The 16,827-nt window shown below is 46.9% G+C and overlaps 3 protein-coding genes across 8 annotated transcripts in view; 2 read left to right on the top strand and 1 right to left on the bottom strand.

Moving 5' to 3' along the window:
• The window catches only part of LOC139383466 (rho guanine nucleotide exchange factor TIAM2-like), a 126,814-nt gene extending 124,092 nt beyond the window's left edge, over positions 1-2,722 (top strand). For both annotated transcript variants that reach the window (XM_071128011.1, XM_071128012.1), the window contains exon 27: positions 404-2,722. In XM_071128011.1, coding sequence (XP_070984112.1) covers positions 404-1,092 — 689 coding nt within the window. In that variant the 3' untranslated portion in view covers positions 1,093-2,722. The remainder of the gene's footprint in view (positions 1-403) is intronic.
• Positions 2,723-3,349: 627 nt separating this feature from the next.
• LOC139383470 (transcription factor B1, mitochondrial) overlaps positions 3,350-16,827 on the bottom strand; it is a 45,787-nt gene continuing 32,309 nt past the window's right edge. For all 4 annotated transcript variants that reach the window (XM_071128021.1, XM_071128020.1, XM_071128019.1 and 1 more), the window contains exons 7-8: positions 5,125-5,252; positions 3,350-4,481 (exon numbers count right to left, since the gene is read on the bottom strand). In XM_071128021.1, the coding sequence (XP_070984122.1) occupies positions 4,235-4,481; positions 5,125-5,252 (375 nt within the window). In that variant the 3' untranslated portion in view covers positions 3,350-4,234. The remainder of the gene's footprint in view (positions 4,482-5,124; positions 5,253-16,827) is intronic.
• Positions 6,305-14,866, top strand: LOC139383471 (claudin-20-like). 2 transcript variants are annotated; one of them, XM_071128024.1, is made up of 3 exons: positions 6,305-6,418; positions 13,220-13,271; positions 13,889-14,866. In XM_071128024.1, the coding sequence occupies exon 3, from the start codon at positions 14,003-14,005 to the stop codon at positions 14,774-14,776; it is 774 nt and encodes a 257-aa protein (XP_070984125.1). In that variant the 5' UTR covers positions 6,305-6,418; positions 13,220-13,271; positions 13,889-14,002; the 3' UTR covers positions 14,777-14,866. The 2 variants fall into 2 exon arrangements, with proteins under 2 accessions (XP_070984125.1, XP_070984124.1); XM_071128023.1 differs by lacking the exon at positions 6,305-6,418 and having other exon boundaries at positions 13,017-13,271.

Here is a 16,827-nt window from a genome sequence, read left to right as displayed (position 1 = left end):
GCTAGAGATAGAATTTGAATATTGAAATAATGTTGCAAATGTCGGAGAGACAGACAGCAAGGTCTATACAAATCTCTGCAGTTGAAAACGAAATGTTAGTCTGAAAGAAATGTGATAATGTCTAGATGCTTTTTATAGCATCTAGACTTTGGATTGCTCAGTCAGATGGAACAGAGTAAATAGGCATTTTAAAGTTATAGATTTAGCCAGTTGTAACTTCTGAAAGAGACACTGGCTGGAATGCGGTTTTAGCCAATCAGCATTCGGGATTAGACCCACACGTTGTATAACTTTAAATTATATGACCTTGACTTAAAGATTATAAGCCCTCATTGTCCAGATATGAGTGAGTTTATTGCTCAGTTAGCAGTTCTCTCATTCTCCCCCCTCCATCCCCCACCAGGTTCAACCAGAGCCTCCTGGCTGTGTAAGCAGCCCCTGCTGGATCTCCCCTCACCAACCAGCACACTGAAACCTGGCCAGCCTGACTCTGACGAGGGCAGCCTGAGCAGCGGCACCCACAGCTCCTCTGGCGCTCCCCCAGCCAACGGTCCCACACAGCCGAAGACACTGCCCACCCGACAGGCCTGGTCCCGGGGCTCCCTGGGTAGCCAGCGCTCCTCTGTCTCTAGCTCTGTGAAGGAGTCAGACATCTTGAGTGATGAGGACAATGATGAGTTCAGTGAGTCTGGGGGGCGGCAGGAGGGGCAAGGGAGCTCCCCGACGAGTGCCATCGAGGCCCAGTTTCTCAGTCTGAGGCTGTCGGAGGAAGCAGCGTCCTCCCGGGCGCCGGCTCCCCGCGTGCAGCCAGAGGGAGCGGAGGTGGACACCCCGGAGAGCCCGCCCAAACTGGTTCAGGGCCACATCTGGCCCGTGAAGAGGAAAGGCAGCAGCAGCCTGCGGCATAGCCTGGGGGAACACAGCCGTTCCCTGGACAGCCAGACAGACGTGGCAACGATGGACCTCAACGCTCTACTGGAGAGAGAGTTCAGTGTGCAGAGCCTCACCTCTGTGGTTAACGAAGACTGTTTCTACGACCCTACGGACTCCTCAGACACCACATACACTGGCAGTGCCCCCAACGCCTCGTAGGGTCAGGGATGGACACAAGGAGAGGAAGAAGGACCAAACCTCTGCCCAGCCCCTGCTCCCTGCCTCGGGGCATGGGCAATCCCGGTTCTGTTCTGTCCTAGTCCCAGGGTATCACAGGGTTCTGTTGTGCCTCAGCTCTGAAGTTAAACTGTGTTCCTGTGAGTGCGTACAGTAGGCTGGTCGTTCCATGAAATTTGTCCTTTTGAGTAGGATAACTTGGTGGTGGTGGGGGGGTTATTTCACCTAATTTTAAAATTGTCATGAAGAGCACATGTTCTACGATGTACAATGTATAGTAAGTGCCAAATATAGTAACAGGGTTGAGGATTTCATCTTAAATCAGACATAAATCCCCTTGTGACTGGGGAAATGGAAGCATGCTGTGTGCAACATCGAGGGACAATTTAATGCAAGCTTCTAGCCTGTCTGAGTAACACGTTGAATGTGTTATGCTCGACCCACTCAGTTTTCCACCACAAATCACCAGAAAATGGTACAAAACTAGTACAACTAGCTCACCTGCTTTTAAACTTTTATTTGTCTATTAGGTGTTTCTTTGTGTAGAACCTTTGACTGGTACTGTATTTAAAAAGGACTAGTTTCACCATGTTAAAATGAGAGTTCACTTCAAGTAACAGGGTCGATCTTAAAATGAGGGACAGACGTAAATGAATCACTAATCGCATTAAATGAATCCTCTTCAGAAATGACTGTCAAAGCAACAAAAATAAGTAGGGCTTTTACAATGGTGGTGAAACTTGGAGAAATGTAGTAGGTTAACATCTTTCTAGAAGTCGTATATGGTACACATCAACATGCATATTTATTGAATGTTCCAAGTTGAGCACTTCCATTTCATACAACAGGCTTTTAAAATTCAATATTGGTGCACAATTTCTACTGAAAATATCAAAGGGACGCATTACGTGGAACGACCAAGGCAGATCCCACCTGCTTAGCTATGCACAGGTGTAAAAGGACAGATGAGTTGGTTTCCCCCCTAGAGAGAGACGAGGTGACTCTGTCCCTGATAATGACGGCAATGAATCTGCCGAGCACTGATGCACAACGTAGCTCCGCCTCCACCCAGCGCTCTACTGTATATGCCTCACTCTCCCCTTCTCTAAGGGGCCATCTCAATTGGCTTCCTCCCCTCGTCTCCTCGATATAGGAGAGGTGAGTATAATTTTGATGGATAGACTTTGCTCTCATCAGTCAGAGGAAAGGAGATGAGGATGCCACTTGAGATTCACCCTAAAAGCTTCACTTTAACTCGGGACTTTCTGTAGGAGTTAGGGCTCTAGTTCAATCCGTATCGACGGAAGTTCAGCGTTACGTGATTTAACTTTTTAAAGGGAATGTTCCTGTGTTAGCGAAGACTGCATTCTGGGTAAATGTTGCATATGTTCAATGAAGCTTACGTTTCTAAGCTTAGTCTGTGATGCTTTATCAATAGACTGAACAAAGCCCTTCATCTGAATGGACATAGATTTTATTGCGACTCTGCCTTTCTGTATTTTGTGCACTAAAGTACACTGTTTGCCTATATTTGAAACATCATGGGATTTGTGTTTGTTTTTAAGCAATGTTTATTTATTGATCTGCAAAATAAATGGGGTTAAGGCTTGAATTGAAGAATGTTTTTTTCACCCAATTAGATTTATTTTCAGTGTATTGAATGAGTATGGTTGTCGTCCTCCTAAAGCTAGCTTCCAGTGTGTACAGGCGTTGTCAACTTGCCCTGTTTGCAGCTCCCATACGTTTCTTTTCCATGTACTTGTGTACATATTTTTACAGAATAGCTGTACTGTAAGTTAATTTGAATCTTTTATATTCTTACACATACTTGACATTTCTACAGGTAGATACGGCTGTCATTTGCAATAAATACAGTACCACAAGTAGTTTGGGTATATTTTTGTAAAGGTACTTTATTTTTTTAGCCGTTGCATCTGGAAGCTACTGTTTGCCCTCGACTCCACTTTAACGCTTGCGTACCAATGAATGTGAAAAGCCCCTTTTCTTATGGAACTGTTTTATAAATAAACGTTATCTGCGAGAGCGCTTGTTTCATTTCAAAGCTGCCTCAGTCTGCCTTTAAGCTCATCTCATTGAACGCTTGTTTCAGCTCCATCCCTTGTTGAGCTGAAAGAAAAATGAAGACTCCTTGTCCTCTACATTGGACCAACGATACATAATAATTAATAGGTCATTGACAGAAGCAGGATAGAGTTGGAGGAAGAAACGTGCAAAAAAAAAAATTGCCAGGATTTTTATTTGTACACATCTGAGGATTGTGCAGCACAAACAAATGAATGAAACATTATTGTACTATCATCACGGATGGCCAGTGTTTTATTTATAACAAGGCACACAGAGTCCTCACTTTTTAGGATTTGAATAGCCTCACCAAGAGCTGACAACTTTCCAACAGCATGTCCCTCCTCTCCAGTTAGTGAGAGGGAGGTGGAATGGCCTGAATAACGTGAACATGTTCTCATTCTCTAAATCGTCCTGAAAATGTTTCCGGACTCCATCTCCCAGAGTACGAGGTAAGAACCAGGGTATAATATACGAGAGCTTGAAGCGCCAGGTAGCCTAGAGTGTTGGAAACCGTAAGGTCGCTAGTTTGAGTTGCCGATCCGACAAGGTGAAAATCTGCCGCTGTGCCCTTGAGCAAGGCATGTAACCCTAATTGCTCTAGGCTGACCCTGGCTGTGACTCCACTCTCTGAATGTGAATCAGAGTTGAGATATGTAAAATATAAGAACCTACATAAAGATTACCACAAATCTGGTAATTTCACACACACTATTCTTTCTTTACAACTGGACGAGTGCCCGAGCTCTAGATTAGTATGTGTGTTAGCTGTTCCAGTTTGGACCGAGGCCCATAGTCTCTCCCTCTCCCGCCACAGCCCAGTGTTCAGTTCTCCCCTGTTGTTTCCATCACAGTCCCTCTCTTCTATCCCATCTAAGATTCACGGTCTCATCCAGCGCCTCCGGGACTACAGTGAAATGGCGTTTAAAAATGCATGCGTGTGCCAGGTGGAAATGTCAGCGCTAAGAGCAGTGCGTTGTCTCTCTCGTCACTAACGGAGACTATTAGGCGTTCCTTCCACTCCGCCCTTTAAGCGCCTCTGTCAGACGGGCTGCTGAGTACCATTAGAGCTGCTGCCCGGGCGTCTGTTAAGGTGTTTGAGTCGGAGTTCCTCTCTGAAGTCGTAGGTGAGGAGACCCTGGTTCTCAGAGCAGAGGTGGCTGTAGGCATCCGCCAGGGCTCTGAAGTCAGGGATGGAGAGCTCCGTGGGGCGCAGGGTGGGGTCCACGTCCGCCTCACGCATCATTACCTCCGCCAGCTCCGGCCGTTGCGCCTCCGGGAACAGCATTCTGGGAAAATAACACATATAGTCTCCGATGGCATCACGGCCACTCATAGGTACAGTCAGGTCTAGAAGGAGTTTTTACAACCAATCATTTTCTAAATAAAAAAAAACAGACAAGTTCATTTAAATCAAACTAAATGCTGCCACAAATAAACAATGTTATGATTAAATATGCAGACACGGGTGTAAAAAAATAAAATCAGTAAAGAATCCATCGTACCGTACTGTAGATGGAAATAACTCTACTCAGTTCTCAGACTATAGACTAGACATAGCCCCAGATGCCCTCACCAACGCCACAGGTTTTCACAGTTAGCATACAGAACAGCCAAACAGCCACATCCTCAGTACAGATGCTTGCTCAGCATCAGAGAGCTCATTCACAAGCTGTCACTCCGCCCCCTGCAGGTACATCATTTATCATGCCTCGTCTTCCTATGACACCCCAATGACTCAGAACTGCTGCTCTCTTTTGTTCTCTGGGCCTCCTCACAGGCATGGGGGCGGCAGGGGAGAGGAGGAGTGAGAGAGCCATGAGCGGCTTTGTATAGAGCTGGTCAAGGATGAACAGTTCCCTTAATGTGGAACGTAACAAAGAGAGAGAACCTGGAGTGTGTGAAGTGGGAGGAGGTAGAAATATTGCTTACTGGATTCCTTTGCGGCAGCGCTTCCTCCGGAACTGGAAGACGTTCCTGACTACTTTCTCCACCAGCTTAAAGGGCTGCTGGATCTGGGGCTGAGCCAGGGGTGTGAAGTGTACCACCCCCACGTCCACCTACACACACACAAGCAGCAGGGGTTCAAATAGATCTGTATGCAACACTGAATAGGATCCTCTCATTGTAGCAGAAAGAGTGGAGGAGAGGCAGAAGAGAGACAGGGTGGAGAGAGAGGGAAAGAGAGTGGAGGAGAGGCAGAAGAGAGACAGGGTGGAAAGAGAGTGGAGGAGAGGCAGAAGAGAGACAGGGTGGAGAGAGAGGGAAAGAGAGTGGAGGAGAGGAAACGGAAATGGAAACAAAACAGGTGATGCAGCGTGCGATGGATGGCAAGCCAGTTACGGTTGCCACAGTAACACCAGTGTAAAATAGCAGAAAAAGCCATCCCTTTTCCTGTTATGCTGCCACTCAGCCGGCGACGTTCAATACCAGTGAGCCTGACAAGACACAAGGCGACACGTTCAAACGCACTTCTTAATCCCTAGCCTTTCTCTCCATTGTTCCAGCGGCTTGCTGTACTGTAGCTTGGAGGGATGGAGGAACCAGACAGGGGAACACAGCAGGCAGGGTTGGCCCAGCACACAGATCTTCCAAGGGGAGCGCTGGGCCAGTGGGAATCCTGGCTGTGGTTCCCCTCTCTAGCCGCCTCCCTCCCAATCCTCATGTCATAGCTAAGCTGATATGACAAACTGTTGAAGTAATTGTTCCAGACTCTGCAGTGCCTAGTCCTACTCCCCCCCTCTTCCTCACAAACTCCTCCTCTTCCTCACTTGCTCTATGCCTGTCTGAGCGTAATAAAGGGATTGAGCTCAGACTCGCAACACTTCTTTTGGTGGATCTGTGAATGTGCAGTAGGAAAGCAAAGCTTCCTCCCTCTCTCTTACATGAGGCTTCCAGGGGGGTCTAATGCAGATCGGGAGCCAGACATGAAGCACAGCCAGCCTGAGGAGTGGAGCTATAGACCAATGACACGGCAGCGAGACACTGGGCAACAGAGCGGAGCGCTGTAGCCTACCTGCTTTCACCTGGTAATATCCGTATTTCTCTGGTGTGAGCGCCGCTCAAGGGGACCACTGACTGACTGACTGACCTACCTACTCTGGGGACCAGCACGGCTCACTTCTCTGTCCACGGGGAGGGGAGAGGAGGTGCAGCCTGATACAGCCGAGGACACCACGACAGTGCCAGAAGGATACAGTCTGGACACATACAGATATTTACACAGGTATGTGAAAGGGGATACAGACGATACAATATGAGGCAGATGGTACAGAGTGGATGGATAGAAAACAAAAACCACACAGGTATGTGGGTGCCGGGGCGTTTCATTTACAGCACAGCTCTCCTGTTGAGACAACCTGCCCCAAGGAACAACCTCCCGCAGCATCTCTGCGTCTGTGTTGGTTGTGACTCACCCTACTCGATCTTGCTTTGTTATTCTGGGCTAGGGAAGGGGAGGGGCAGGATAATTGGGGGAGGAGAACTAAAGTGGTCCAAGGACGTGATGGAGGCTTTCTAATGAGCCATTTAGATTCTGTCCCTCCTGTGCCGTGGCGTGCTGCAGTGTCTTGCTGGGCTTGTAAACCAGGATAGCTATCTACTATCTCATCTGATCTACAGCTCCGTATGTTGCTGCCTGCCTGCCGCAGTGGTATGGGACACCACCGCTATACTGGAGCCTAGTTGTCAGAGCAGCCAGCTATATTGTAGACTATAGAGTACAGCTAACTCCTGGGCTGCTCACTTCACTGTACAGTGCATTCGGAAAGTATTCAGTCCCATCGACCTTTTCCACATGTTCTTACGTTACAGCCTAATAAAATGGATTAAATTAAACATTTTACTCATCAATCTACACGCAATACTCCATATTCACAAAGCAAAAAACAGCTCGATTTTTTTTGCAAATGTATTAAAAATAAAAAACAGACACCTTGAAATTGAGCTCAGGTGCAACCTGTTTCCATTGATTCATTGATTTGAGGGCTCGAGTGGTGCAGCGGTCTAAGGCACTGCATCTCAGTGCAAGACTCCCTGGTTTGATTCCAGACTGAATCACAACCGGACGTAATTGGGAGTCCCATAGAGTGGCGCACAATTGACCCAGAGTCATCCGGGTTTGGCCGGGGTAGACCGTCATTGTATATATGAATTTGTTCTTAACTGACTTGCATAGTTAAATAAAAAAAATATATATAAAATCATCCTGGAGATGTTTCTACAACTTGGAGTCTACCCGTGGTAAATTCAATTGATTGGACATGATTTGGAAATGCACACACCTGTTTATATAAGGTCCCACAGTTGACAGTGCATGTCAGAGCAAAAACCAAGCTATGAGGTCAAAGGAATTGTCCGTAGCGCTCCGAGACAGGATTGTGTCGAGACACAGATCTGGAGGTCCCCAAGAACACAGTGGCCTCCATCATTCTTAAATGGAAGAAGTTTGGAACCAACAAGACTCTTCCTAGAGCTGGCCGCAAGGCCAAACTGAGCAATCGAGAGAGAAGGGCCTTGGTCAGGGAGTTGACCAAGAACCCGATGGTCACTCTGACAGAGCTCCAGAGTTCCTCTGTGGAGATGGAAAGCCCATCCAGAAGGACAACCATCTCTGTAGCACTCCACCAATCAGGCCTTTATGGTAGAGTGGCCAGACAGAAGCCACTCTTCAGTAAACGGCACAAAAGCCCACTTGGAATTTGACACAAGGCAACTAAAAGGACTCTCAGACCGTGAGAAACAAGATTCTCTGGTCTGATGAAACCAAGATTGAACTCTTTGGGCTGGGACTGGGAGACTAGTCAGGATCAAGGGAAAGATGAACGGAGCAAAGTACAGAGAGATCCTTGATGAAAACCTGCTCCAGAGCACTCAGGACCTCAGACTGGGGCGACGGTTCCCCTTCCAACAGGACAACGATCCTAAGCACACAGCCAAGACAACGCAGGAGTGGCTTCGGGACAAGTCTCTGAATGTCTTTGAGTGGTCCAGCCAGAGCCTGGACTTGAACCCGATCGAATATCTCTGGAGACCTGAAAATAGCTGTGCAGCGACACTCCCCATCCAACCTGACAGAGCTTGAGAGGATCTGCAGAGAACAATGGGAGAAACTCTCTAAATACAGGTGTGCCACGCTTGTAGCGTCATCCCCAAGAAGACGAGGCTGTAATCGCTGCCAAAGGTGCTTCAAAGTACTGAGTAAAGGGTCTGAATACTTATGTAAATGTGATTTCAGTTTTAAATACATTTGCAAAAAATAACTTTTTGCTTTTTCATTATGGGGTATTGTGTGTAGATTGATGAGGGGGAAAACAACTATTTGATATATTTTAGAATAACAAAATGCCCCCCCAAAAAGTCAAAGGGTCTGAATAATTTCAGATGCACTGTAAGTTAGAGCAGGGGTTAAACGTTTTCAGCTCAGGACCCGAATTTAAAAAATGTACTGTCCTCCCGTGACCCAAATCATCCTCCAACAACCCAAATTAAGAAGAAATTGTGTGCGATTATAGATTTATTCTCATAACTCATGACCCACCTCTCACGTGCACACTTTTGGTCCCGACACAGTTTAAGAAACTGAGTTGGAGGAAGACGAGAAGGTTTTGGACACCAGTTACAATAGACTTTCAGGGCAGGGAGAAGAAGTGCTGCATTGCTTTGTGATACACTGGGGCTGGAAATAGTATTTGTGACAGGAGCCTTCATGAGAAATTGACTCATCGGCATCAATTGTGCGGAACGAGGCTGACATTAGGAAAATCTATTCTTCCACCAGTTACCCAAAAATGCTAGGATGGTGGAGTGAGGTGTAGTCTCATACCCTGGTACTGCAGTGTGCCTTTAACAACACACACACACTGAGTGATGCAGCATCAGACCACCATCTGGTCTCGAGAGGTAATAGAAAAGAATGGCTTTAATTTCACTCTCCCGGAGTAATTAGGCCATTTATTTTCCGCACTTCATGATTTAAAAGGAGCAGGGGGATGTCGATATTCAGACTATACAGGCAGCAGCGTTTCAGCCATAGGCTTGTCCGACTCACTTTGCCTTGTGATTTATGAACGACGGCCCGCTACATGGCCTGACTAGGTGCTCTGCTGTAATATATCCCCTCCTGCCATTAATCCTCCTCTGATAACCTTAACACACAAGAAACTTCCATCTTAAATTCACGTGCTGCCTCCTCCACACTGCATGCCAGTGCTTTGAAAATGCTCCTGCTCAAATAGGCTGCATGTAGTGGGAGATGGTGAACTAGGAATCCGAGACTGACTTATTGCCTCTGTGACCACATTAATATCTCTCCCTGGTTCTCACTCTCATCCGTCATCCCCCTTCCTTTCAGCTTACTGGGAGGGTGTATGATGAGGCCTGGCTGGAGGAGACTGGGATGATTGGAATGTAAATAGGTCCTCATGATGTAACGAACATGCTTTTTAACGGCGCGGAAAGAAGCAAATCATAACCCCTATTGATATCTAGATGAATTTTGCTACTCCAAATTGGCTCATTATATAAGGATCCACATAAAGAAAAATGATACAGCTCTCTCCATGGCTAATTTAGTCCTCCTGCCTTTTTTAAACGTCAAACATTTACAGAGACTTTGAACCAACCAACTTTCCCTCTTGCACACTAATATTGTATGCTAAATAATCTTACTAACTCAACCTTTCTTTTACACACAGTAGTCTTTCCCTCCATATCTGGCAAGGTATCACGATACACATCTGAAAAATCCCAGCTCTGCCTTTGTCCCCCTCAGCGACCCTGACCCAATTCATCTCAATAATATGGAATCGTGCACATATATGCATATTAACACTTATACATGTCATCTGTATGACCTTCTCAGAGCTCTGCAGGAACTCTATGACACTGGCGTTTGCCCTGTAGCTCCAAGTCCCCTCGTCCCCTTGCCCATTTCCACCTTCTACTCCTTCCCCAGAGTCTACTCTTTTACCCAATGGTGTTTGAGCAATAATTTGTCATCTCCCTCTGAGCGTAACCAAGATGAGATGGCAGGCCCTCGGGGTGGCTAGCCGATACCACCTGAGCAACCTGCATTTCTCTTTACGTAACTGCTGCAGGTTCTGAGGGGGGAGGAAGGAACAATGGGATACTCAGCTGGGGAATACAGAAAGTTAAAAGAAGATAAAAAAGATTCCTCCAAGGGGAAAGAGATGCATTAATCATAACAATACCTTCAGAAGACAACCTCCATTACATCAGCAGCTGGGGAGGACAGGCTCACGAGGAGTAGACACTAGGCAGTCAGCACCACTAAATCTAAAGCTATAGGCAGATCTTGCTGGAGGGGGCCCTGCCATTGTGCCTTGCTGCGCTGTACTGTGCTGTGCTGCCTGCCAGGGCTTCCCACGCTCGCAGATCAGCCCTGGGCACACAGCACAGGCAAACCAAGAACATCTCCCGATCCATGCCCATCTCATTCTCAGGTCCCCTGAGATGTTTTCCCAAGGAACACTCTCCAACATCACAGTAGAGAATACCACTAGGCAAAAATTAAGAATTCCACAAGGTCACGAGAAGAGAGACGAGGACTGGGGGAAAAATTAGCCTACCAAACAAACAAAATGGAGGCTACACCGTTTTTACATGACATTTAAAAACACTCAAAATGTCTGACCACTTGGTATACTTGGGAGTAAATGTAGGCCGTGTAAGTTTTCACTGTACTTGTGCATGTGACAAATAAAACTTGAACTAATAGAGAAAACATAATTCATTTCATATTATGTCTGTTTTCCCCGTGACAGTGTACAAATGTCCTGCATGTTGAAAATGGGCATGCCCATACACGGGACAAGATTGTGTTGACAACTACATGGCACTTATCAGGTGACACTTCTGACCATAACCGAACAACAAGGCTTCTTTCTACAAAATGATGAGCACAAAAGCAATTACACCGTGAAATAAACAATATGAAAATTTAACAATAAAATCCCACATCTGAGGAAAGGGCCATCTCTGCGTCCAGTCATGCCTTGGAGCTATACTGTGGAGGACTGAGCTATGAGGTGAGAAAGAAGGGACCATGCTTATAATAGCCTGCCATGTCTTCACACATCACAGCATCACACATCACTCCCTGGGTACATGTTAACTGCGGTTCCTCACAGCCCCCCTCTCCCGTCCCTGTTATTTATTTTATTCCCCATAGAACACCAGAATCAGAATCTCATCGGTAAAACACACTCAAACACACTACTGTGTAGAAATGAGTGTGGCTCTTTCTCATCCTGCCGCACCAACCCACAACGGCCTGCAGTATGAAGTCTGAAGGTCAGCAGTGCCAAGTCGTCAGGTAATACTGTGGTATTGTGTGTGTGTGTGTGTGTGTGTGTGTGTGTATGCTGTTATTGGGGGGGACAAAATGGAGGTAGACCATTGGACGAAATTAAACAAGCAGATCAATCACCAAACCAATCAATCACTCACTCAACTCCTGTTTAGTCATTACAGGCGGGGAGAGAGAGGGGAGATGATTTCCTTCATGGTTCGGCTGTTTATGATGATCTTACCCATGCAGCAACATTATGGAAACACACATCTGCGTTAAAGGCTATCATGTACTTTAGCCTGGTCTGTTTTTCGCTCTCATTGTCATTCTAGACTAGACATCCTCTGCAGAATAGTGGAAGAGGGATGAGCAGGGGGTAGCAGCTGTGAGTTTAGCCTTCCGTTGAGTGGTTGCTGATGCTAACTGCTCTAGGGATGGTCAGTTTTGGCATAGTGGGGTGTTAACAAAACAGTGTTGCTCTGACCCGTTGATGTACTCCTACCACATAAATAAAAGAAGCCACTATGAAATGTTCTAATGGTTATTATTGTAATATTGTATGCCTATTGTTTTCAGTATATCTGACATGAGATTGTAGGTGTTGGGTAGACCGGTAAAGATCATGTTGATTAAACAATACTTCGCAGGGTGCAATGGGTTCATTATTACGAATCCCATGGTTGAAAGAAACTCGGCAGCTCGTGGACCGTTATTTGGGGGTTGTGTTGTCCATGAAAAAACTTGAGACGTCCCTACCCTTACCCTAGAACTAACCATAACCTTTACCTAACATTAACCCCAATCTTACCAGTTGTAAACGTCAACTTCAAAGGGAGTTGGGACGTCCCAATGATCCCGTTTAGACTATTCCGTTATTTTGGGGTTTCAATAGTTAGAGGTAAGTAAAGTTAGCCAAAGTTGTCATTTATTTTGCTTAAACATTTGAGTATGGAGGTAAGACCAGTGAAGCATGATCGGTGTCATTATGAAAACAGGGGTATCTGTCACATTATTAGGCTAAATGTAAAACATTTGTGAACAGTTTAGCTAGCTAGGCTAACGTTAATAGATAATTAAAGTAACGCTAACGTAAGCCAACAATGCGCACTGTTTCAGATCAATAGCTAGCCATCTAGCTAGTTATGACAAACAATCCGCTAGCTAGATGCAACGTCTTGTAGCCAGCTAATAATATGGGTCAATATTGGAATGAAGAAGCTCTGGCTCATGATTGATTGCGGTTTGACTTAGCTGGTCCATGACAACACGTCTGCTTGTTCATCACCTGCTGCATATATGAAGCATCGAGTGACAAGTGACACTGCCAACACCAACTCAATTATAATGTAACGCACATAGACAAATAAATATAGTGTGAAGACAGTTTACACACACACACACACACACACACACACACACAACCAGGTACGGTGTGAGTGTAAAGCTGGTGTACGGTTTGCCGTAGTGAATTTAACGGTCCACACACTATTCTGTATTAGCTCAGCTCACGACCCAAGTGACGTAGAGAGAGTATTCTACGTCACTGAAAGGGAAGCAACGCAACCCATCTTCAGAAGCGCCAAGCAAGCATGTGTGGTCCACCACTATGATGTCCTCTAATATACTGTTGCTAAGGAAATGGATGAAATGAATGGCTTCCCTAAGGCTGAAATCCTCCTCGCCCCCTCCTCACCCCGTGTTTTTGTGTGTTTACAGAAATCACTGCGAACAACCTGACGCGTCAAAAAGGAGCTCTGCACCAGCCGAGGTAAGGACCTTAACATTGCTCTCTCTTGCTGTACATTGTAAACAATTCTAATTAACCGATGGTTTGTTTGCCCTTGTACACTTTCTGCAGGCAAGAATAATTAATATATTTTTAAATTAAACGCAATACTGGCAATTTTGAGAAGGAGAAAAAAACGGTCTAATTTCAAACTTTTACAATTTTTAAAAACGAAAATCTATATTATTGTATCAGTGTAAAATTATTTCAAAATGTCAGAATTTACCTTGTGTTAATATGTTGAAGTCACTGTGGTTGGGTAACCTTATTATAGTGAGGTGAAGAGGACACTGCAGCTTTAAGTCCACATATTGAGCGTTGCAAATATCAGAAACTCATTCTCCTCTCCAGTAACAGTTGAGGCGCTGGCATAAGGAAGAGGCAGGCGCAACAGAAAATGCCCACACGCACTAAAACCTGTGTCTCCTTCTCCAATAATCAGCAAGAGCGGTCTCTCTCCAATTGGTCCGGTTTCACGCTCTCCTTTGTTCTTGTAAAAAAAAGTCTGTGCGTGTGTGGGGTAAGTGAGGGGAAAGAGAAAGACAGACAGAGAGACCTGCTTAATTCAATTTCTCATTCTGGTCTTCTTTCCTCTACAGTCCATTGGAGCCGGCACTGAGGAACTGAGTCGTCGGCTGCTGCCAGTTCTAGCACCAGAATCCTCTACAGCCGTCTGGGGTGAGGAGCCGAGGTGCCTGGCTGGGGCTGGGTGGATGGTAACTGGAGGAGTAGGGGGCCACGGCAGAAGGAGGAGAATGGCATCCACAGGCATGCAGATCTTTGCCTTCGTCCTGGCGCTGCTGGGCATCATGGGGGCCATGATGGCTACGCTGCTGCCCAATTGGAAGGTGAGCGCCGATGTAGGCTCCAACATCATCACGGCCATCTCCCAGATGCAGGGGCTGTGGATGGACTGCACCTGGTACAGCACCGGCATGTTCAGCTGCACCTTGAAGTACTCGGTGCTGTCGCTGCCCGCCTACCTGCAGACTGCCCGCACCACTATGGTGCTGTCCTGTGTGATGGCTGCCATGGGCCTGTGCCTGGCATCCCTGGGGCTCAAATGTACTCGCTGGGGGGGCGGCCGGCGCGCCAAGAGGCACGCGGCCATCGCCAGCGGGGGCTGCTTCATCGCCGCCGGCTTCCTGTGCCTGGTGCCTGCTTCCTGGTTCACCAAAGAGGTCATCACTAACTTCCTGGACCGCAGCGTGCACGAGAGCAATAAGTTTGAGCCCGGGGGCGCCGTGTACGTGGCCTTCCTGTCGGCAGGCTTCCTCTTTGTGGGGGGGTCCATCTTCTGCGTGTCGTGCTCGGGGAAGAGGCCCGGCCACCAGGACATGATCTTGCTGCCGCCCCCCGATAAACTCTTACTGCAGCAGCAACAGCACCTCCTACAGCAACAGCAGCAGGACCAGCTCCAGCACCAGTACTGCTCCCTCTCCCCACTAGACAATAAAACAGGCTACAGTCTGCAGGACTATGTGTAGGCTAAAGCAACACTGCACGCCATGCGCTACTGTTAGGCAGTTTGGGAAAACCGCTGCGTCTTACATGTAGTTCACCAACCAACCAAGCTCTTAAAGAGGAGGAGATGAGAGAGGAGGGGGAAGGACTTTGAGGGTGGGCTTTTTTCTTCCCCCCCATTGTAGCTCTCTCTCTCCCCTCTTTCTTTGCTTTCTGTTCTATGAGCACAAGCAGTGGAGGTATTCCCTGAGCAGCCCCTTGGAACAGACAGACGGATGGTGAATGTGAAATGCAGCGCAGCCGGAGGACGAAGGAAGGCGCTGCAGAATGGGAGGGGAGCCGCAGCTGAACAAATGCAGATACCCCAGCGATCATCAGTAAATCACAAGAGTTCCCGGGAGAATGGGTTAGCTGATAGCAAGCCTCCTGTTCTTTTCCTTGCCAAAGGTTTGAATTGATAAGCATTCATTTAGTTTGCTAAGTCGTCAATATTGATATTATTGTCTCAAAGAGGCAATAACAGTACGTGAAATTCCCTTTTCATTAGCCAGCCATTGTAGTTTTCAACCATCCATAAGATATGGTAGTTGTTGGAACTGATTTAATAAATTGTCTTATTTTTGGTAGCGAATAGACATTGATATTTTGCCTAAGCATGCTGTCTGGAGCCTGTCTGTGTATAATGCAGAGGAATGCCTGCCTGGTAGAGAATGAGACGTACGTAGTGTAACCAAACACAATGCCTGTGCCTAAAAAGACGTAGTACATTATCCTTCCCGGGGAAATTGTTCAAAAGAGGACTGTCAGGATGAGTAAGTAGGGTGCTGGGCTATGGAACAGAACTGCAGACAAACCCACCCCTGGATCTCACCCTGCAGGTAGACACACAGAGAGGGAGAAACGGAGCGAGAGAGAGAGAGAGAGAGAGAGCCTCCCCCTCCAGCAGAGTGGACTGTCTGACATGTTTGTTGCTTTCCCATTTAGCTCCCAAAACAAGCTACCTTCTTGGGCTAGGCTACACGCTACTGATTTCATGCATTAGGCATACAAAATGAACACACACCCCCACATACATACAGTTCACACCCACATAGAGTACAAACACCCACACACAGATACAAAACCCCACACATACACACAGATACAGAAGCCCAAACACATGCTCAGAAACACACACAGAAATATACAGAAACACACACTGTACCTTTTTGACACACTGGGCTGCATGTGCTTTTCATCCTGCTGTCCGCCTCCTCACTGCCATGGAAACGGAATCCTGTGCCCTAATGTCTTCATTGTCTGGGGTGTGTTTGTGTCAACCAGTGCTTTGAGGTTGGGTAGGGGGGCATCTCTCTCTCTCTCTCTGCATGGCCCCATAAGCCTTGTGCAGAACCTCAACACACACAGAGCTGCTCCTCTAATCCCCTTTATTAGCCCAGTGACATGAGGCACCAAGCCACTGTTACACCCAGGTCTGTCTGGGAACTGCTCTCTTTTTGTTGTCCTTCCTTAGTGTATTTCACGTGCAATTAGGGTTGATGGGGAAAATGGCTGTGTTGTGACAAATCTGGCTGATTATTGGAATTGTATGATGGCATAGAGAGAGGCTTTGAACGGTCATGGTTGACTGCAGTGGTGTGGCAGATTTGCCTCCAAATCCAGAAATGGTTTGAGTCATTCCTCCACATGTGACTTGTTTACCAAGTCCGTCAGCAGTGCATATGCTACCATGTAATACCTGCAGGAGACCCTGCAGCTGAAGTTCAAGGACGTTCTGTGCCATTCTGTTCTTTCCTTCCTGTCAATCTCTCTTTTACCATTTCTCTCTACCTATATCCCCCTTTTACTGAAGTCACGTGGACTTTCTCTTTGACTGACAGGGAACACTTTTGCATGTTGAGAGCATGCTGGCCAACACACACACTGACACACCACCCCTGCTGCCTACTCATATGTCAAGGGTGCTATTGCACATTAACACAGTCACATTCTCATGTGTGTCTAACACGGCTGAGAGGAGAGGGAGGTAGGTTGTCTCCGGCCTGAAATGGCTGCTCTGGTGACAGGCCCCGGC

Source organism: Oncorhynchus clarkii, chromosome 25, assembly GCF_045791955.1.
Source record: "Oncorhynchus clarkii lewisi isolate Uvic-CL-2024 chromosome 25, UVic_Ocla_1.0, whole genome shotgun sequence".
Classification (NCBI taxonomy): domain Eukaryota; kingdom Metazoa; phylum Chordata; class Actinopteri; order Salmoniformes; family Salmonidae; genus Oncorhynchus; species Oncorhynchus clarkii.
Note: the sequence above shows the minus strand (reverse complement) of the source record. Positions and strands in the feature narration are given on the sequence as shown.